The following is an 18810-nucleotide window of genomic DNA, read 5'->3' on the forward strand; positions in this document are numbered from 1 at the left end:
GTTATTAGGCATGTTCTGAGTGACTTGCTGGTAACCAATCTCATCTGACCACATTAATTGATACAACACAAATATCAGAACAGGTGTACAGTAAATCCCATGTAACAATGATAAATAATGTGCTACAGTGCTTGAGCACCAGTGACAATGTTTAAAAAAAACACACAGGTTTATTTTACAACCCCTTACTTCAATCACTTGTTTCTAAAGCATGAAAAACCTTAGTGTGTAAATCAAATAAAAATGATAATAATAAAAAGCTAATCTAATACAATCAGAGAGTCCAATCAAGTCCAGTGCTGACTGACAAGTCTTGGGAGTGTTTGTGAAATGAGTTAGGCCTACCTTTGCCCTGCCACAAGYACTGCCTGAACTCTGGAACCAGGGCGGTACTCTGGCAGTACTGGATCTCTGAAAGAGGGTTGTGAGAACTATAAAAGCAGAGAGCCAAAGCAGAGGAATCAATCTTTACTGAAAGAGTGAAGAGTCCTCCTCTTCTWTCCCGAAGGCTTACAGAGCTTCTTCCAACCCATCATGGGGGATACTAAGCTCTGCCTTCTGCTGCTGCTGGGCACCTATGCCTTGGCCCGTAAGTACAYCGCAATTTACACATTGTTTTTGAGGTCCATTTTTAATACATGCTTTTCATTCTCTACACAACTTTTTGGTAGTTTTGTGCGGCAAGCATCCAGTTGTGTTGAAATAGGTCTACATTTAACAAGAGACAATATAACTCATTCTGGGTAGCTTACTTACACTTTTTTAAATTGTCATTGACAAATAGGCCTATATATATAATGAAAATATGCAGATACTCTGAATACATTTTACAGACAGGCAATTGCTGTAATGGATGATGTTCTGTGCACTGGTATTTCAACTTTTTTCCTAATCCTTTTTTATTTTCATTATTCACAGAGCAAGATATTGTGAATTCTGAGGGACAATCTCCAACTTGTCTCTGTAAGTTTTTATTTTTATTTATTTAAATGTTAGATGACGGTATTCTTCCAGTAGATAATGGTCTCTAGGGAAAAATGGGTTTTCAACAAGTTAGTTGCAAAATGTCAACGAGAAGAGAGYAGAAACAACCATATTGCTAGCTAGCTAGGAATCAAGCTTCCGGGGATTTTGTTTTACCTCAGGATTACAATGAAAATATGTATTCTTCCAGACTCCACTCGAAAACCATAGTGGAATAAGCAAATCTTTATTATAACGTTTACTCCTTGTAGCCTAATCACAACAACTCTAGGGATCATTGCTAAAATTCACCTAGGCCTACTGAACGTGCACTGGTCAGCTGAAATTTGTGACTTTGAACTCTTATGATGATATCACCATTCACTATCGGTTGACTTTGCTAGCTAGCTACTGTCTGTAGCTATTTAGTTTCACCCCAGGATTACAATGAAAATAGCTACATGGTTTTCCAGAGTAAGATGCTAAGCGAGTTGTGTCAATACATCTATGATATGGAATTTTTGTGAATTAGCCTATAGACTATACTTAATTTGCAAACATTTAAAAAGAGTGAATGAACAGGATGGGACAAAACTTATGCTTAGCTTTTTCTCTGGTAAAATTCTGATAATTTACGTACACTAATTCTGACGTCATCAGAACCCAAAACAGGATATCAAACAAAAAAGGAGAGTGATTTTGTGAGAAGTTATCACTATAGAGGAATAGGCAAATCTTTGTTTCAACTCCTTGTAGTCTAGTACTCACAACGGTTCTCGGGAACATTACTTCACCTAGGTCTACTCAATTTGCACTGGTCTTAGCTGAAATGTGTGACTTTGAACTCTATGATGAGATCATCGATCAGTGTCATGTTGACTTGCCAAAAGTCAACACAATCAATTTTATCATGCGAAAGGTAGAGTCCAGAACTCCTTATCTCACTAGAGATTAGATGTCTTTCATAACATGTCCCTACGTATTGCTCCCTTTTGCTAATAACTGTAATTGCAACGTTAGTAATTTATGCCCCCTTATTTTTAGTGGCAAAGAGGTTCAAGAACTTCAGAAGATTTCTGTACCAGTATGAAGCCGAGACCCTTAATGGCGTAAATGGAGCTACCAACCTCAAGAATGGCCCTAAAGTAACCTGCAAGGTACGTGACAGACAGCTGAGCCCAGAGCCCTCCAGCAACTCTTCCGTGCTCTCACTCAACTTCCATTCTTCCCTTACAGAAGGGGACATTAAAGGGACAGTCCTCTGACCGTTCCTTTTCTCCTTCTTCTCACAGGTCGAAATTGATGTGCCCCAAACATGCAGTTTCATCCTGCGCACCCCAGAGTGCTCCCTGAGCGAGGTCATCCATGTCGACACAGAGGGTTCCGCTGTGTTCGCGCCCGCTGCTGGTGATGAGGCTTTCCAGGCTGCCATGGCGAAGTACGTTATCACTATTGCTTGATAACCCTTGATGATAGAATACGAGTATACTTAGTTCGCTCTGATGAAAGTTTGACTACCGAAAGCTCAACGTAAATAAATAGAAAATCAATTGTGCATTGATCCTGAATGTGCGGAGATTCCATTTCATTTCAGAATAAGAGTATACTTAATAAGATGATCACTCCTTTATTGTCCAGGAACCCCCTGAAGGTCATGGTTGAGGGACAGACAGGTGTGAAACTCTTCCCTGAGGAGGATGAGACCACCACCATCTTAAACATCAAGAGGGGAATTGTCTCAGCCCTTATCGTGCCTGCTTTGGAGGAAGAGAAGAACAAGGACATGGTAAGAGCTGACCAAGGCAATTTCCTCACCTGCCAGCTCACAGCCAATTAGTCGGTGACGTGACATAACAGTCATCAGGTCCATATAGGTCTGGGTCATCAAGGCAATTTGATTTTGTTTGTGATGTATCAAGATACAAATGACATAATAAACAGATAAGATGCCGCTATCTAGGGTGATAAATACCAAACAACAAGTTGRTAGAATGACTACCTAGAATGACTGCACCATAGATAAAGCTGCAGGTCAAAGTCCTTAATAGCTTCATCTCAAAACTTTGTGTGTCCATCTGTGGTCTATCTTATTGAGTTGACCATTCTAGATCTATAATCTGTAAATATCCTTCTTGGTACCAGTCATGTGACAAGGAATCACAGAAACCGAAGTATATTGTGTTAACTTAATAATCGAAATGGATGTATGTTCGTCATTTACTTTAACAAAAACTCTCAACGTTCAGGCCACCCTTCATGGAGTCTGTGGCACCAACTTCGCTGTCAACTCCAAAGAAGACATCGCCACTGACGTGACCGTCACCAGGGACCTGTCCAAATGCGACCGCTTCATTGCCCAGAGGGACCACACCAGCCCCCTGGCTATCATCTCTGGCATGGTAAGAGGGAGGGGGGGGGGACGTGCAAAAAGAGAACTTTATGGCGATCAGTTACAAAAAAACATTTGGTCATTCTTTGACTAAGCATTACATTTTAATAGAATATCATATCATAGATTCAGCCGCGGGCCAATTTGTTTCTTGAGCGGATGGTCACGGGGCCCGAACATAATTGCAAATAATTTGTAGACTGCAAATTTACCGCAAGAAGCTCAAACAGATTCAAATATTTGACTAAAACATCATCATTGCTTACATTTGTATACATTCACATATATCTCTCTATTATTGTTGAAAAGATTTCCCAAATTAAAATCACTTGGAGCTGTTTTGCTTGTGTTTTTAGTCTTTTATGTCCAACAATTAAAAAATATATAACAGATTTTTATTTTATTTACTTATTTTTTTACTTGGGGGGACAAATAAAATCACGTCAGTTGGGGAACCTTGATTTACACCATAAACCCATCATGATTATTGTTCCTGACAAAGTGTTTAATTGTACTTCCCTGTCAACAGCAATACCCACTGTCCAAGCTGATCAGCAGCACACAGACTTGCAACTACAAGTTTGACAACCAGAAGAAGCACATGACTGCTGGATCCTGTACTGAGAAGCACATCTTCCTGCCTTTCTCCCACCAGTAAATCCAGACAACTTCAAATCTGTTTAATCCTATGAATAGAATACTGAGTCTGCAATGATTTTAGCCCAGATTTTATCCTGGCCAGTTTAAAATTCGTCACATGTTCTTCAATCCTCTTCCTAAATGCAGGACTGAGTATGGAGTGTCAACACTGGTCAAACAGACTTTGACTCTCCTGGAGACTAGCAAGATCAACGAAAGAGTTTTCAACCACAGTAAGAATTTCATTTTTTTGTTCCCTTTACTATACAACCTTTAAAAAAAAAAAAAAAAATGGACAAAATTGGTATTTTACCCAAATTATAAACAGAATGTGTACTGTACCAGATGGCCTTTACAGAATGACCTTTAAAACTAAATGTCTTCTATCTTACTCTATAAAGATGAGGCCAACCTCAAGGGTCTACCCATGGAGGCTGCTGAGGACAAAGCTGCCGTCCAGACAGCAGATGCTGCTCTTGCCACCCTGAGGGAACTGAACTTCCTGTCCGAGACCAACCAGGGCCACCAGCGCGCCAGCACCTTCCAGAGACTCGTGTCCGAGCTCCGGGGACTGAAGGGTGAGACTATGAGCCCTGCCGTCCCTGAGATGGTGTCCGTATCGGACGCCCTGACCTGGCAGGCCCTGGCCCAGTGCGGTACCCCTGAGTGTAGCAGTGCCATGCTCCAGCACCTCAGGACCTTCAAACCTGAAGCTATGGAAGTCGACGCCGCCGTCTATGCCCTGGGACTCCTGCCCAACCCCTCCCGCCTCCTTGTCAAAGACATGCTCAGCATGGCTCAGTACAAACAGAGCAAGCCCATCATGTTTGCTTTAGGCAATGTCGTCAGAAAGTAAGTTCAAAATGTATACTCTACTTGGTTATTGACTGATAGACAATGACTGACGGTTTCAATTTAGTTTAATAAACATTATGGTCCAAATGTTCATTGCCACCCTCTTGTTTTGTGTTACTAGGCTCTATCAGGCTGAGGGCAAAGTCACCCCCGAGATCGTTGCTGTGTCTGAGTTCCTTGCCTCCCTTTTGGGTGCTGATTGTGCTGGAGAAAAGGAGCTGACCTTCCTGACCCTGAGGGTATGTTGTCACCTGTTGCTCAACTATTTAGATTCTTCTTCCCACCTAATCACATGACATGGAAAGCTTGACTTCTTTGACTGCTTATCTGACTCTCTCTTTATTTGTAATGGACTCCAGATTATTGGAAACATAGGAGAAGCCATGGAGGCCGCCGACGCTACCGTGAAGACCACCCTGCTGAAGTGCATGAGACAGCCCACCACAACCCTGCAGGTCCAGCTCGCTGCCATCCAGGCCTTCAGGCGCATGTCTGTGACCGATGAGGTAAACTATATACAAACTCCAAAATGAACTTGAAGGAATAAAAAGGAGTGTAGGAGTGCTGATCTAGGATCAGGTCCCTATATAATGTTTTTCTTTATGATCTAAATAGACAAGCTGATCCTATATCAGCACTCCTACTCTGAGAATTTATGAATGGGCCATGCACTGCTATACTGTGGCACACATTCTCCATTCAAGAATACATTGACTAATTAGCTGCCATTTTGTTTTTCCTTTCCAGGTGCGATCTAACCTCCACAGGGTGAGCTCATACGCTAAGGGTGCTGTGCAGAAGAGACTGGCAGCCTACCTGATTCTGATGAGGACACCTGAGGCAAGTGACTTGGAGTTGGTGAAGAAAATACTGAAGGCGTCGATGCAGGAGCAGAAACCAGACGTCCAGGAGCAGAATGCGCAGGTCAAGGCCTTCGTGACCTCTCACATCTACAACATCATCCACTCCAATGACCCTGAGACTATAAAGTATGTATAAATATCATCTGAAACAGACTGTCATAATATTTTACAAAAAAGTTAAGTATCTAGTGTTAGTACTGATCTTTAATATTCTGTAATCCTAATCTCCAGGCTGGGCGAAAAGATCCTTGATGTCCTCGCTGACCCTACCATTGCAACCACTCATGGTGACTACACTACTATGTCTCGCAACTACAAGATGGATGCTGCCATGAACAACATGAAGACCAGCATGCAAGGAAACATGATCTTTGATCCCACCAGCCAACTGCCCAAGGAGATCATGCTTGAGACTACCCTAAAGGCTTTCGGCTATAACATGGACATGTGGGAGGTATGTAATAACAGAAAGATGTTTTTATGTCTAGTAACCCATAATAATAGGTTTGTAGTGTGATTTTGTTATATCCACTCTACATTGCATTGACTGTTAGTTTTTTTGTCTATAGATTGGCATGGAGGGAAAAGACTTTGAGCCAACCATTGAGGCTCTGTTCGGGAAGAGCGGGTTCTTCCCTGACACCGTATCCAAGGCTATGTACTGGGCTGGAGACAAGATGCCAGACCAGGTGAACGAGGTTCTGAAGAACTTCGCTGCCCCATTGAAGAATGAGAAAACAAAGGTGATTACCACACATCTTGTAAAAAAAAAAGTTATTACTCCCTGCATTCAGTTTGTGTTACTATTGTCGTTGTTAACTCTTCTCAAATATTTTCTTCAGGTCCCAGAGAACATCATGAGGGAGATTATCCGCAACTTCAACAAGCTGGCAAAGGATCTGCAGGCTCAGGAGTCCCCTGAAGCCATGGCCTATCTGAGGATCATGGGAACTGAGCTTGGATACATCAAGGGCAGCGAGCTGAAGGGCATTGCACAATACGCAGCCATGTACGCTGAGATCCTCCTCAAGGACATGCCCACGCAGGTAATTCACATGTTTACATATATGTGTACCTCCAAGTGTGAAGAACCCTCTTGTTTTATTTCCTGCTAAGAACAATTTAATGTTTATAACATTTTTCAAGAATGTATGACCTTTAAGTCGCTTTGGATAACAGCATCTGCTGAATGGTATATTTTATATATATTAATTGTTATGACATTGATTACATTTCTTCCTGGGTTTAGTTCATGCAGAAGATGGTGGCAGGCACTGACAATGAAGTGTTCGCCCATTACATCTTCATGGACAACAAGTTTTCCCTGTCAACTGCCTCTGGCTTCCCTCTGAAGTTCTCTCTGTCCGGTACCTTTGCTCCTGGAGCTAAGGGAGGCCTCCGCTTTCACCGCAACATGGTAAATATCTCACTCTCTGTTCTCTGCTATCTTCCTGCACTCAATCAACATTCTTTCACAAGATTCGAATTCCATTTTTTGTTGAGTTTTCAGTAACAGTAGTTTTCATACTATTAATACATTTGTATCGAATTGTTTGTAGAAATTTATAAAAATTCTCAAGCATTTGTAATAAACATTTGTAATAATAATATATGAAACATTTATAATAATGAAGGCATTTATATACAAGAGTTTTCTAATGTGCCTCTCACTGCTATCTTTTAACAGCAGGAAGTGTCCTTCATGCCCTCTGTGGGAGTGGAGTTTGTGACCCAGATGGGAGTCCACATCCCCGAGTTTACCAGCTCCGTTGTGGAGATGCACACCAACATGTACCACGAAAGCGCCGTCAACGCCAAGATCACCATGGAGCAGAACCAGATCAAGCTGGGTATCCCTGCTCCTCAGGGCTCCACCCAGCTCTTCAGAGTCAGGTACATAAAAAACAAACAAAACAAATTCTCATTTTCAATTGAGTAAATGTATCAAAAGTCACATGATTTGTTATTAATTTTTGTTATTTTGCACTTCTTCAACAACAGCAACAGAATTCTGACAGTTACCTCTGGTCAAGCTACTCTGATCCCCCCCATGAATGAGGGCAGGACCAACGTCGTGAACTGCAGCCCTCTCTTCTCTGGAGTGAAGTACTGCACCACCGTCCGTTACAACTTAGCTGGTGACAACGCTGCTGCTCCTTATTTCCCTCTCAATGGAGAGACTAAGTAAGTACAACATTTGAGGGAGTCTGGATGTGTTTATGGAAGGATATTGCTAATGCACCATATTTGAAGATCAAACTAGCATCATACTGAACAACAGTCTCTCTGTTCTAGGTTTGCTCTTGATATCGAGCCCACTGGCGAGGTCTCTGAGTACACCGCCACCTTGGCCTATGACCTCCTCGGCGAGGGAAAGGAGGGACGCCAGAAGGTTGACACCGTGAGGATGACACTGAGAGCGGAGGGTAGGAACATCTGTCCAAGCACTACATTTCCCATGGTTCATACTGTTTGGTGTGAATCAGTGGTTAAAATCAACTCACTCTCTTCCTTCTTGTCTAGGTGCTAAACCCACTGAGGCCACCGCCACCATGAAATACAACAGGAACAGGAACATCCTGACCACCAACATCCAGATCCCCGACTATGATGTGGAGGCTGGAATCAGGATTGGTCTCACCGACAGCAGAGCCAATGGAAAGTCCATCACCATCGACATCACCAACAAGAACATCCCTCAGCTGTCTCTAATTGGCCGCGCCAAGTAAGTAAACGCAAAAGCCCTCCCCTTTAGCCACATTCATTGGTGCATGTCTTCATAGATCAGCACAAGTTGGAAATGAATTGAATCACAAAGAGATTCTGATGGTTTTCTTTCCTCCAGGCTTGAGGCCATGAGCGACAGTATGCTGCAGGTCCAGCTGGTTGTCCCTGCCCTCAAGACTGACGCAGCTATCACTGCCACTATGAAGAGTGCAGAGGAACTCACCCTGGAGCTCAGGAGCGACATCAAGCTCCCTGAGACCACCTCCGTTCAGGGAGTCATCTTCAAATACGGTACGCTTATTCTACAAATTCATAACACACCATTGTGTAGGGAGGAGGTCTATCTTTATGTGGTATGATTATTTGACTAGTATGCAATGGACATAAGGTTCAAAGTTGAATGTACTAATAATACAACATGTTTTCCTTTTAGATGAGAACAAGGTTGAGGTTCAGCTGGTGTCCGACATGGGCTCTGAGATCCAAAAGCTCATCCCTCATACCGAAGCCCTCCAGGCATGGCTGAAGCAGCTCTCTGAGGACATCCTGGACAAGCAGGTGGTTAAGACCGACATGAAAATGCGTCACATCTTCACCAAATCTCTTGAGGTAAGACAACACCCAAATCCTCTTCGTACAGTCTCCTCAATTCTTTCCATGTTTTATTCTTCCAATGAAGTCAAACCAATGGTGGCAGATCAACGCATAACAAAATAGTTTTTTAACAGGCCGTCAACATTTGGATGGACAAGATCACCTTTGATGTTCCCATGGTTGAGACACTGAAGGACAACATGCCAGAGCTGGCGATGCCCGCAATGCCTGAAAGACTGTTCCTGAAATCGTAAGTACATCTGAAAGCAGTAAACTCTTTTTGGGGTCTCTTTTTTATAGAGCCTAGTAATTTTCTATGTGATGTCAGTGTCCAGTATCATAGTCTGATAGTAACAAACTATTTGCATTATTTCATTCCTTCAACAGTGAGAGCACATTCAAATACCAGTTCAACAAGAACCGTGTCACCATCACCATCCCTATGCCATTCGGAGGAAAGTCATCTGAGGAGCTGAGGATCCCTGCCATGCTGACCACCCCACATCTGTCTGTGCCCCAGGTCGGTTTGGAGCTTGCCTCCAAGGAGGTCCAGGTCCCCACCTTCTCCATCCCCAACGACTACAAGCTCACTGTGCCACTCTTCGGAATGGTTGAAGTGTCTGCTAAGGTGAACAGCAACTACTATAACTGGGAGGGAATGGTCTCCGGTGGCAACAACTCTGTGGAGACCCCCAGCTACATTGCCAAGTTTAAGGTGGTGGCTGACAGTCCCATTGAACTCCTCGCTTTCACATCTGAAGGTAAACCTTTTCTCTTAACTTTTTTTAAAACTTTTTTGATTTTTATAACCTTAACAAACGTTCATTGAACTTCCAAATCAGAAATGTTTAGTAGTTTTACAGATTGCCATATTATCATGTTTGGAAAGGAAGAAACATGTTACAAAATAACTTCAAATTAGATCATACAATATAACCTACCTTGAGTCAGTTTGACTGATTTACCTTGTGTGTACTATAGTGACTTCATATCCCTTGTTTTGTCTCATTACAGGAACTGCCCTCATCACTGACATGCCAGAAGACTCTCTGAATGCGATTTTGAATGGTTCCCTGAGCCACAAGCTCATTGACACCAGCTTTGAGGTAATGGAAACCGTCAGTATGTCAGACAAAGTGAGAGCCACAGGCAACCACAAGATTCAGGTCTTCAGCCCTCTGGGTCTGCAGACATCCCTGGACATCACTTCGCAGGCCTCCCTGGCCTCTGACATGCTCATTGGAGATGCTAACATGGATGGTAGTGTAACCCTTGGATCCGTGACCGCCAGCACCACCTATTCCCAGTCTTTCTCTTACGAACACATGAAGAAAGAAGCCAGAGCCGAGTCCACACTGAGGGTGAACTCCCCAATCCTGGAGATTGTCAACAAGCTCAAGGCCGGCTATGCTAATGAGCAGCTTCTGATTGAGTCCAACACCAACCTGAACAACGACCCCATTAAGCACACCACCAAGTTCAGCATCAGCTACAAAGAGGCCCAGCTGACGATCCAGTCCGACTCTGTGACCAAGGCTGAAGAGAAAATGATCCGCAGCAAAGTGGACTTCACCGCCTCCAGGGATGAAGCCATCATCAGGGTAGAAAACCAGGCTGATGATACCGAGAATCGTGCCTACTCCCTGCTCTCCGGAGCCCTGAACCCCGCCAGCCTGGAGATTAATGCAGACGCTTCCGTCAATGTCCTCGGCAGCCGCGCCTTCCACAAGGCTGCTCTGACGCTGAACCAGGAAGGACTAGCAACAAGTGCCACCACCACCGCCCAAAGCAGCCCCATAACCTTCGAGAATGTCTTCAATGGTGGAGTCGATACCACCGGGGCCCATGTGTCCATCAATACCAAGGGGGCCTTTGGGGAGACCACCGCCGACCTCAACTTGGAGGGGAAAGTGGCAAGCTCTGAGGTCTACCTAAACAGCATTTTCAAGGGCAATCTCTTCGATGCCAACACCATGAACAGAGTGAACCTGAAGGTGAATGAAGATGGCCTGGCCCTCACCAACAAGCTGGTTGCTGAACTGTATCAAATGGAGACTGAGAACACACACAGCCTGACTCTCACGCTTAAATCCCTGGCCCTCCGCTCCAAGACCGAGAACTTCTTCAACAAGGAGAACACCTACAAGCACGACATCTCTGTTGACATTCAGCGCTTGGGTGTTGCTGTGAACGTGAAAAACMACCTCAAGATCACAGAGATTAACTTTGTCAATGAGGCTATGTTCAAGGTAGAGGATTACAAGATGGAACTGACCGGCAGCCTGAAGGGAGTCTCTTCCGAAGAGGCCAATTTCAAGCACACTTATGAGATCAGTTTTGCTGACATGACCACCACTGCTAAGTGCAACACCAATGGAAAATATGCACTCTCTCAGATGACACACACCGCTGACCTCGAGATTGCTGGTCTGTCCACCAAGTTCAACAGCGTGGCTAGCATCAACTCTCAAGCACTGAACTTGGACAGCACTGTCAATGTTGTCGCTGAGCCATTCATGGTTGACATTTCTGCTCTATTCAACTCCAACGGAACTCCGAATATGTTTGGAATTCAGAACATTGAGCTGTTCAACCAGTTCCTGTTGAAGGCAGAGCCCCTGGCTTTCTCCCACTCCCACGAATGGAAGGCCTCCACCAGCCTCCAGCTGGAAAATGGAGACTATGTCAAGACCAACCTGGACAACAAGATCACCAGTCGTCTGACTCCTCAGGAGCAGTATGCCTCAATGAAGATGACATCCAAACTGAATAACCATGAATTCAACCAAGAGCTTAGCGCCTTGAACAATGCTGAAACGATGGGAATGGAGATGACAGGAGCTGTCTTCACCACCATCTTGAACAAGGCCAGTGAAAACGAGGAATACGCCATCTCTGGTTCCCTGAAGTACGAGAAGAATGTTGACAGCCATTTCATTCAGCTGCCATTTGTTGAGCATCTCCCTGCAGTCATTGAACAAGTCAAAATTGCCACGATGATGACGATGGAAAACAGCAAAGGCCTGCTGCTGGATATTGACACCAAATACGAAATTAGAGCCAAGATCCAGGGGAAAGTGGGTGAACTGAAACAAGTTGTTGAGAGCTTCGACATCAACCTGTTCATTCAGAACCTGAAGGACTTCCTCAATTCCATGGAAAGCCACATTCCTACACTGATGGCAAAGATTCCCACTGAAGAAATCATGAATGTCCTGAAGTCAATCAGGGACACTATTATGAGGTGGATCAAGAGAAATGACATCACTGGCAAGATGAATGCTGTTTGCACCAAAATTGAAGAGATCCTGTCCAATTACGAGGTTGAAAAGATGGTTGAGAACATCATGGATGAGGTTGTGGAAATCATGAAGTCCTACCAGCTCAGAGAACACATTCAGTCAGCAAGCAATGCTCTTAAGTCTATTGATATCCAAGCAGTGCTGAACAAAATCATGGCACATGTGAATGTGTTTGTAAATGAACTGAATGCCTTTGACTTCAAGCAAATGGTAGACAACATCAGTGTCTATTTCGATAGACTGACCGAGAAGATCAGGTCTTTTGATTATAACACATTCGCCGGGGAGCTGAAACAGAAAGTCATCGAACTGAGCAGGGTCCCCTGTTTCGGAAAACTCAACGGAGAGTTCAGTGTCATCTCACCTGACTACAGTATGAGCACCAATGCTGAGTTCCGGAATGCCACAACTACCGAAGTGACACCAGAGTTCTACGCTATCCTCAAATCTCAGGCCACTTCTACCTTTGATCTGTTCGCCTACACCCTGGATGCCAAAGTTGACATTGCTGTGCCCAAGATGAGCCACCTGTCTGTCTCTGAGAACATCAAGATCATGCACACGGAGTTCTCCGTGGACCACCAAGGAACAGTTGCCTTCTACGGCACATCAGTCCAGGCTTCCTCCAAGACCAATGCCAAGGCCACAACTGAGCCCTACACCGCCGAGCTGGTTAGCAATGCCTTCTTCGACATGGAGAATGGAGTCTCTACCACACTGGAGACTACCTACAACCACAATGTGAACCTCCCATTTCTCAACATCTTCAGCGAGGCTGCCATTACCCAGAAGGCAGTTGCTCTCCTGGAAGGTGGCATTGTCACTCTGACTCTTACCAATGAGGGTAACGGTAAATCTGCCATCCAGGATTACTCCGATGAAGGAACCCACAAGTATGACATGCAGATTGTAATGAACCTCAACACTGTCAAACTGATCTTCACTGGGGCAACCGACACCAACAACCTGAAAATGAAGCAGAATGTGAATGCTGAAGCCAGCATTTTCAGTCACATCATCATTGAAGCCAACACTGAGACCAAAACTCCCTTCATCAAGAGCAGTGTTGCTGAGCTGAAAGCAGAGGCTAAGGTGCAGGATCTGAAAATTGAGGTAACTGCCTACTGCAACACAGAGCTGGTAGGCAAAGTTGAGGGAATTATTTCCAACTCAATCAACTTCATCGCTACACCCTATGAGTTTGTGTTTGACACCAAGAACAAGGAAAACACCAAGATTGCGCTTCCCTTCAAGCTGACTGGAAAGATTGATCTTCAGAATGACTTAGCCTTTACCCTCAACTCTGGAGTGCAGCAGGCTAGCTGGACTGGACTGGCACGATTCAACCAGTACAAATACTCACACTACTTCACAATGGACAACGGTGAGCAGGAAATCCACGTCTTCGCCCAGATCAATGGAGAAGTGAACCTTGATGCATTGATGGAGCCCATCTCCATTCCCAAGAGAGCTGTAGAATTCATGGGTAGGACTGAGTTCTCTCTGTGGGAAGACACCGGTTTGAGTGTGCTCTTGACCACACCTCAGCAGACCTTTGACATGGACACCAAGCTCACATACAAGAAGAACCCTGAGATGATCACCATTGACATTGACATGGAGCCAATCTTCAATGCCATCAACAAGCACACCAGAAGTCTGAACAAGAACATGATAGTTGGAAGGGACAAGGCTGTTGCCATTCTCTCTACCTCATTTGACCAGGCAAAGGCAGAGTACGAGAAATACAACATTGAGCTACCCAAAACTCTCACTGTTCCGGCATACATAGTTCCAGTGCTGAATATTGAAGTGTCTGGTTTCACCATTCCCGTGCCTGACTTCAGTCTCATCACAATGCCTACTATGCATGTTCCATCTGCTCTTAGCAAGCTGACCCTGCCAAAAATCACTCTGCCCAAAATGCAGAGCAACATCATGATCCCTGTTTTTGGTGACCTGACCTACGAGTTCTCCATGAAGACAGCTGTGCTGACAGTGAAGGCAAATGCTGCTGTCCTCAATCAGGATGACATCATTGTCCGATTTGACGCTTCCTCCACCTCTGAGTTTGATGCTCTGAAGGCCAAGATTGATGGTACCGCCACCTTGAACAGGAACAATGGATTGAAACTGGCCTCTATCCTGAATTTGGAAGCGATGTGTGTTGAGGGCAGCCATGACAGCACCATCAGCCTCAATAGCGACGGTATGGATGCCTCCATCACAAATACAGCTAAGGTCAATGTCCCTACCCTCTGGACTCTGGAAGTCAACCAGGAGGTCTTTGGAAATGCCCAGGAAGGCCTCATCATCTCTGTGTCTTCTCCAAATGCCGGACTCCTAGGACTCCAGCTGCAGGCCAAGAAACCAGCCCAAGTGAAAGGAAGACTCTACGGCAGATACCCGGTAAGACTTGTGTACATTTCAATGGCTTGATAAGTACTGTTTGCAATGTGTTCATGACAGCCATGTAGAGCATGTTACAATGCTGTTTCACTCACTTATTTCTGTTTCTGTTTTCATTCTCTCATGCAGTCTGAACCCACCACTGATGTGGAGATCATGGCCCTGAAAATGTCTGTGATCAACTCTGAGAAGCTGAACATTCAGACCACCTGGAATATCGAGGTTCCCACTGAGATTCTCCTGGTAGTGAAGGCGAAGGTGCCTGAGATCATGTCAGCAGTTTGCATGGAGGATATCCTGTCTGCTCCCCAGAAGATAGCCGACAGACTTGAGGGTAGCATAGAACAGATCACGGATCAGGGCAAGGTCATCTACAAGAGGGCTGCAGAAAACATTGCAGCTATGGACCTTACAGCCATCACAGATAAGCTCTCCGACAGCGTCATGTTCGTCCTCAGGCAGTACCAGAAGAATGTTCAGGTTTTGCTCGATGCTGCCATCAAGTTCCTGAGAGAGACCCAGTTCCAGGTGCCTGGACTTGAGGGAAAGATGTCTGGTCTTGAGGCCTACCAGAAACTGAGTAGATTCTTTGCTGAATTGGTTGAGGAAGCTATCAAGAAGGTTCCAGAATTCTTTGCCTCCCACAGTGCAGATCTCCTTGAACTGATCAGAAACATCAAATTCACTCTTCCTGGCTCCAGCAACCTGGTCAGCGGGAGAGAAATCCTGGATGACCTGATAGCTGCCATTGAGAAGATTCAGGAGCAGGTGATCATCATTGTGAAGAGAGTCGGAGATGTCCCTCTGGAGGATATTGTGAGCAGGCTGTCTGCATTCCTGCGCTTAACCGTGCAGAAAACCGAAGAGCTCATTGTCTCCCTGAAATCTCAAGACTTGGAGAAACTCACCATGTGGATGAGTGGCGTCTTCAGCGAAGCCATCGACTCCCATGCCATGTCTGATATTGCACAGCAGATCGAGGAAGCCAAGAGAATTATCAGAGAATATCGCGACCTCTTTGCTGAAATGTCCATTGAGCAGCTCAACGCTGACATCCAGTCTTGGATTGACTCCATGATTCAGAGTATTAATGCCATCCACACCAAGGTCACTGAGTTCCTTCAGGACATTACCAGAAATGCTGAGTCTTTTGTGACAGTGAGTGACAAACAGATTGACATTGAAATTCCTATTCCATTCATTGCTCAGCTTAACATGTAAAACATATACGCCCAATTCATTGGCTTTCAACTTGCAAACATAACTGTTATTCCCATGTAGCCTATTCATATTATAATGAATTTCCATTTATTTTTTGTAAGTTACTAATTTAGTTTATTATTCACAAGTTAAGACAGCCAACTTGACTGGTTTAATTTTGCTCCCTATGTGTCTTGTTCTTTTTAAAAACTTGAAAGAAAAACATGAATAAAGACCATTTGACGCAAATGACGAGATACGTTTTTCTATATCATTCCCCACCCATTCATAACCTTGCTCGGCCACAATCAATAACATTAACAGATCAAGCCTATGTTGTCTTGGGTCCTTGGTGGGTCTCTCTGATTTTGGTCAAATACCTTATGAAACAAAGCTTTTTAATTAAATGAAATGTACTATGATAATACATTGTTATGTATGTAATGTACTTGATCTATTTATAAACATAATTAACTACAATACAACAACTATACATTTTACTCAAATGTTTTACTTTTACACAGTGCAATATTTCAGTAGCCCTGAAGAGATGCTGTTGCAGCCAAAAACCTATTGAGTGTTTCCAATGGCCTAGGAGTCATACACTAAATATGAGCAAGAAACTGAATTATTTCTTAATATGAGGGATTATACAGCCTGACACAAAAGCCAGAACAATAAGGAATTTATAAAAACTTTTACAACACACTCTCTTAACTATCAAAACATACTGTCCTTCACAGTACTTCACTGAACAATATTAAGATATTTCACAGCATCATCAGATTTGTATCCATTAGGTAATTAATAACCTTATAATCTTATGGCATTCCATCATTTACACTCTGATGTAACTTTCTTCAACAAACATGCCCACCCTTAAGTTGAATGAAATCCTATGGTCTAAATATAAACTATGGCAGACAAAAATGACGTCATTGCTAGCGTGTCTCTGGAGAGAGGTTTTACTGTAATTTCCACAGTACTTGGTTATGATACTGGTATGCCCAGTGGGTAAAATCCTCAACTCCCTCCTAATGGAACTTCTAAAACTATATCAGCATCCGTCACTATTATTATGGGTGGCAGGTTGCCTCGTGGTTAAGAGCATTGGGCCATTAATCGAAAGGTCGCTGTTTTGAATCCCCTAGCCGACTAGGTGATAAATCTGTCGATGTGCCCTTTAGCAAGGCACTTAAGCCTAATTGCTCCTGTAAGTTGCTCTGGATAGGAGTGTCTGCTAAATGACTAAAATGTAAATGTAAAATATATTACGACAACCAATTTTGATCATGAAACACACTGTGATCCATCGGTATAGTTGTGTAGAATTTTGTCTGTGTAATTGATATATGGGTTCAATTCTTGCATGCAAGGTCATGAACTGCTGTTCCTGGTACACACACTATTTCATGGGGCTGGATTTAAAACCATTTGTAATTTTAAACATCTTCACTGGAGCGTTTAAACAGAGTATCAAGTGTAGTGTACTTTATGTAGTTGGAGATGGAAATAGTGGAGAGTTGCTGTACTGTGGTGTAGGCCTAGCTAGCTCAATGTTAGGCTTTCAATTGAGGGACTATGAGGTCATTAGAGGTCTTTGTTTAAGATTATCAATTCTCTGTTATACATAGTAGCCATAAAGATGACTGATATTAACATCCCAACTTCCCTGTGATTTACAAGAACAGTCTGATGATACTCTTTGTCATATAAATGGAAAACCCGTTGGCAAATAGGGGGATGGAGATCCATTGATTAGATATTGATGGTCCTGCTGCTGGCAATTGTTCCCTTGATTTCTCTATTGCTTTTCCAATTAAAACTTTCCATTCATTTCATTTTTAGTACTATTCAGAGATACAAAGTGGAGTTTAGTTACTAAACTCAGCAAAAAAATAAACGTCCTCTCACTGTCAACTGCAATTATTTTCAGCAAACTTAACATGTGTAAATATTTGTATGAACATAAGATTCAACAACTGAGACATAAACTGAACAAGTTCCACAGACATGTGACTAACAGAAATTTAATAATGTGTCACTGAACAAAATCAAAAATCAAAATCAAAAGTAACAGTCAGTATCTGGTGTGGCCACCAGCTGCATTAAGTACTGCAGTGCATCTCCTCCTCGCGAACTGCACTAGATTTGCCAGTTCTTAGTGTGAGATGTTACTCCACTCTTCCACCAAGGCACCTGCAAGTTCCCGGACATTTCTGGGGGGAATGGCCCTAGCCCTCACCCTCCGATCCAACAGGTCCCAGACATGCTCAATGGGATTGAGATCCGGGCTTTTCGCTGGCCATTCCTGTCTTGCAGGAAATCACGCACAGAACGAGCTGTATGGCTTGTGGCATTGTCATGCTGGAGGGTCATGTCAGGATGAGCCTGCAGGAAGGGTACCACATGAGGGAGGAGGATGTCTTCCCTGTAACGCACAGTGTTGAGAGTACAGGCCTCGGTGTAACGCTCATTCCTTCGATGATAAACGTGAATCCGACCATCACCCCTGGTGAGACAAAACCACGACTCGTCAGAGAAGAACACTTTTTGCCAGTCCTGTCTGGTCCAGCAACGGTGGGTTTGTGCCCATAGGCGACGTTGTTGATGGTGATGTCTGGTGAGGACCTGCCTTACAACAGGCCTACAAGCCCTCAGTCCAGCCTCTCTCAGCCTATTGCGGGACAGTCTGAGCACTGATGGAGGGATTGTGCGTTCCTGGTGTAACTCGGGCAGTTGTTGTTGCCATCCTGTACCTGTCCCGCAGGTGTGATGTTCGGATGTACCGATCCTGTGCAGGTGTTGTTACACGTGGTCTGCCACTGCGAGGACAATCAGCTGTCTGTCCTGTCTCCCTGTAGCGCTG

General features: G+C 44.0%; 1 protein-coding gene across 1 annotated transcript; it reads left to right on the top strand.

The window, feature by feature from the left end:
• Positions 1-461: 461 nt before the first annotated feature.
• LOC111954632 (apolipoprotein B-100) lies at positions 462-16193 on the top strand. Its single transcript, XM_023974500.2, has 26 exons — positions 462-589; positions 919-963; positions 2008-2120; positions 2256-2401; positions 2602-2749; positions 3210-3362; positions 3882-4006; positions 4139-4224; positions 4393-4843; positions 4968-5085; positions 5206-5352; positions 5594-5835; positions 5941-6163; positions 6279-6452; positions 6552-6755; positions 6959-7126; positions 7397-7602; positions 7711-7893; positions 8005-8135; positions 8233-8434; positions 8555-8727; positions 8870-9045; positions 9165-9280; positions 9418-9791; positions 10045-14741; positions 14871-16193. Exons 1-26 carry the CDS (start codon positions 535-537, stop codon positions 15960-15962), a joined length of 9948 nt encoding a protein of 3315 aa, XP_023830268.1. The 5' UTR covers positions 462-534; the 3' UTR covers positions 15963-16193.
• The last annotated feature ends 2617 nt before the right edge of the window (positions 16194-18810 follow it).

Source organism: Salvelinus sp. IW2-2015, linkage group LG28 (assembly GCF_002910315.2).
Source record: "Salvelinus sp. IW2-2015 linkage group LG28, ASM291031v2, whole genome shotgun sequence".
NCBI lineage: Eukaryota > Metazoa > Chordata > Actinopteri > Salmoniformes > Salmonidae > Salvelinus > Salvelinus sp. IW2-2015.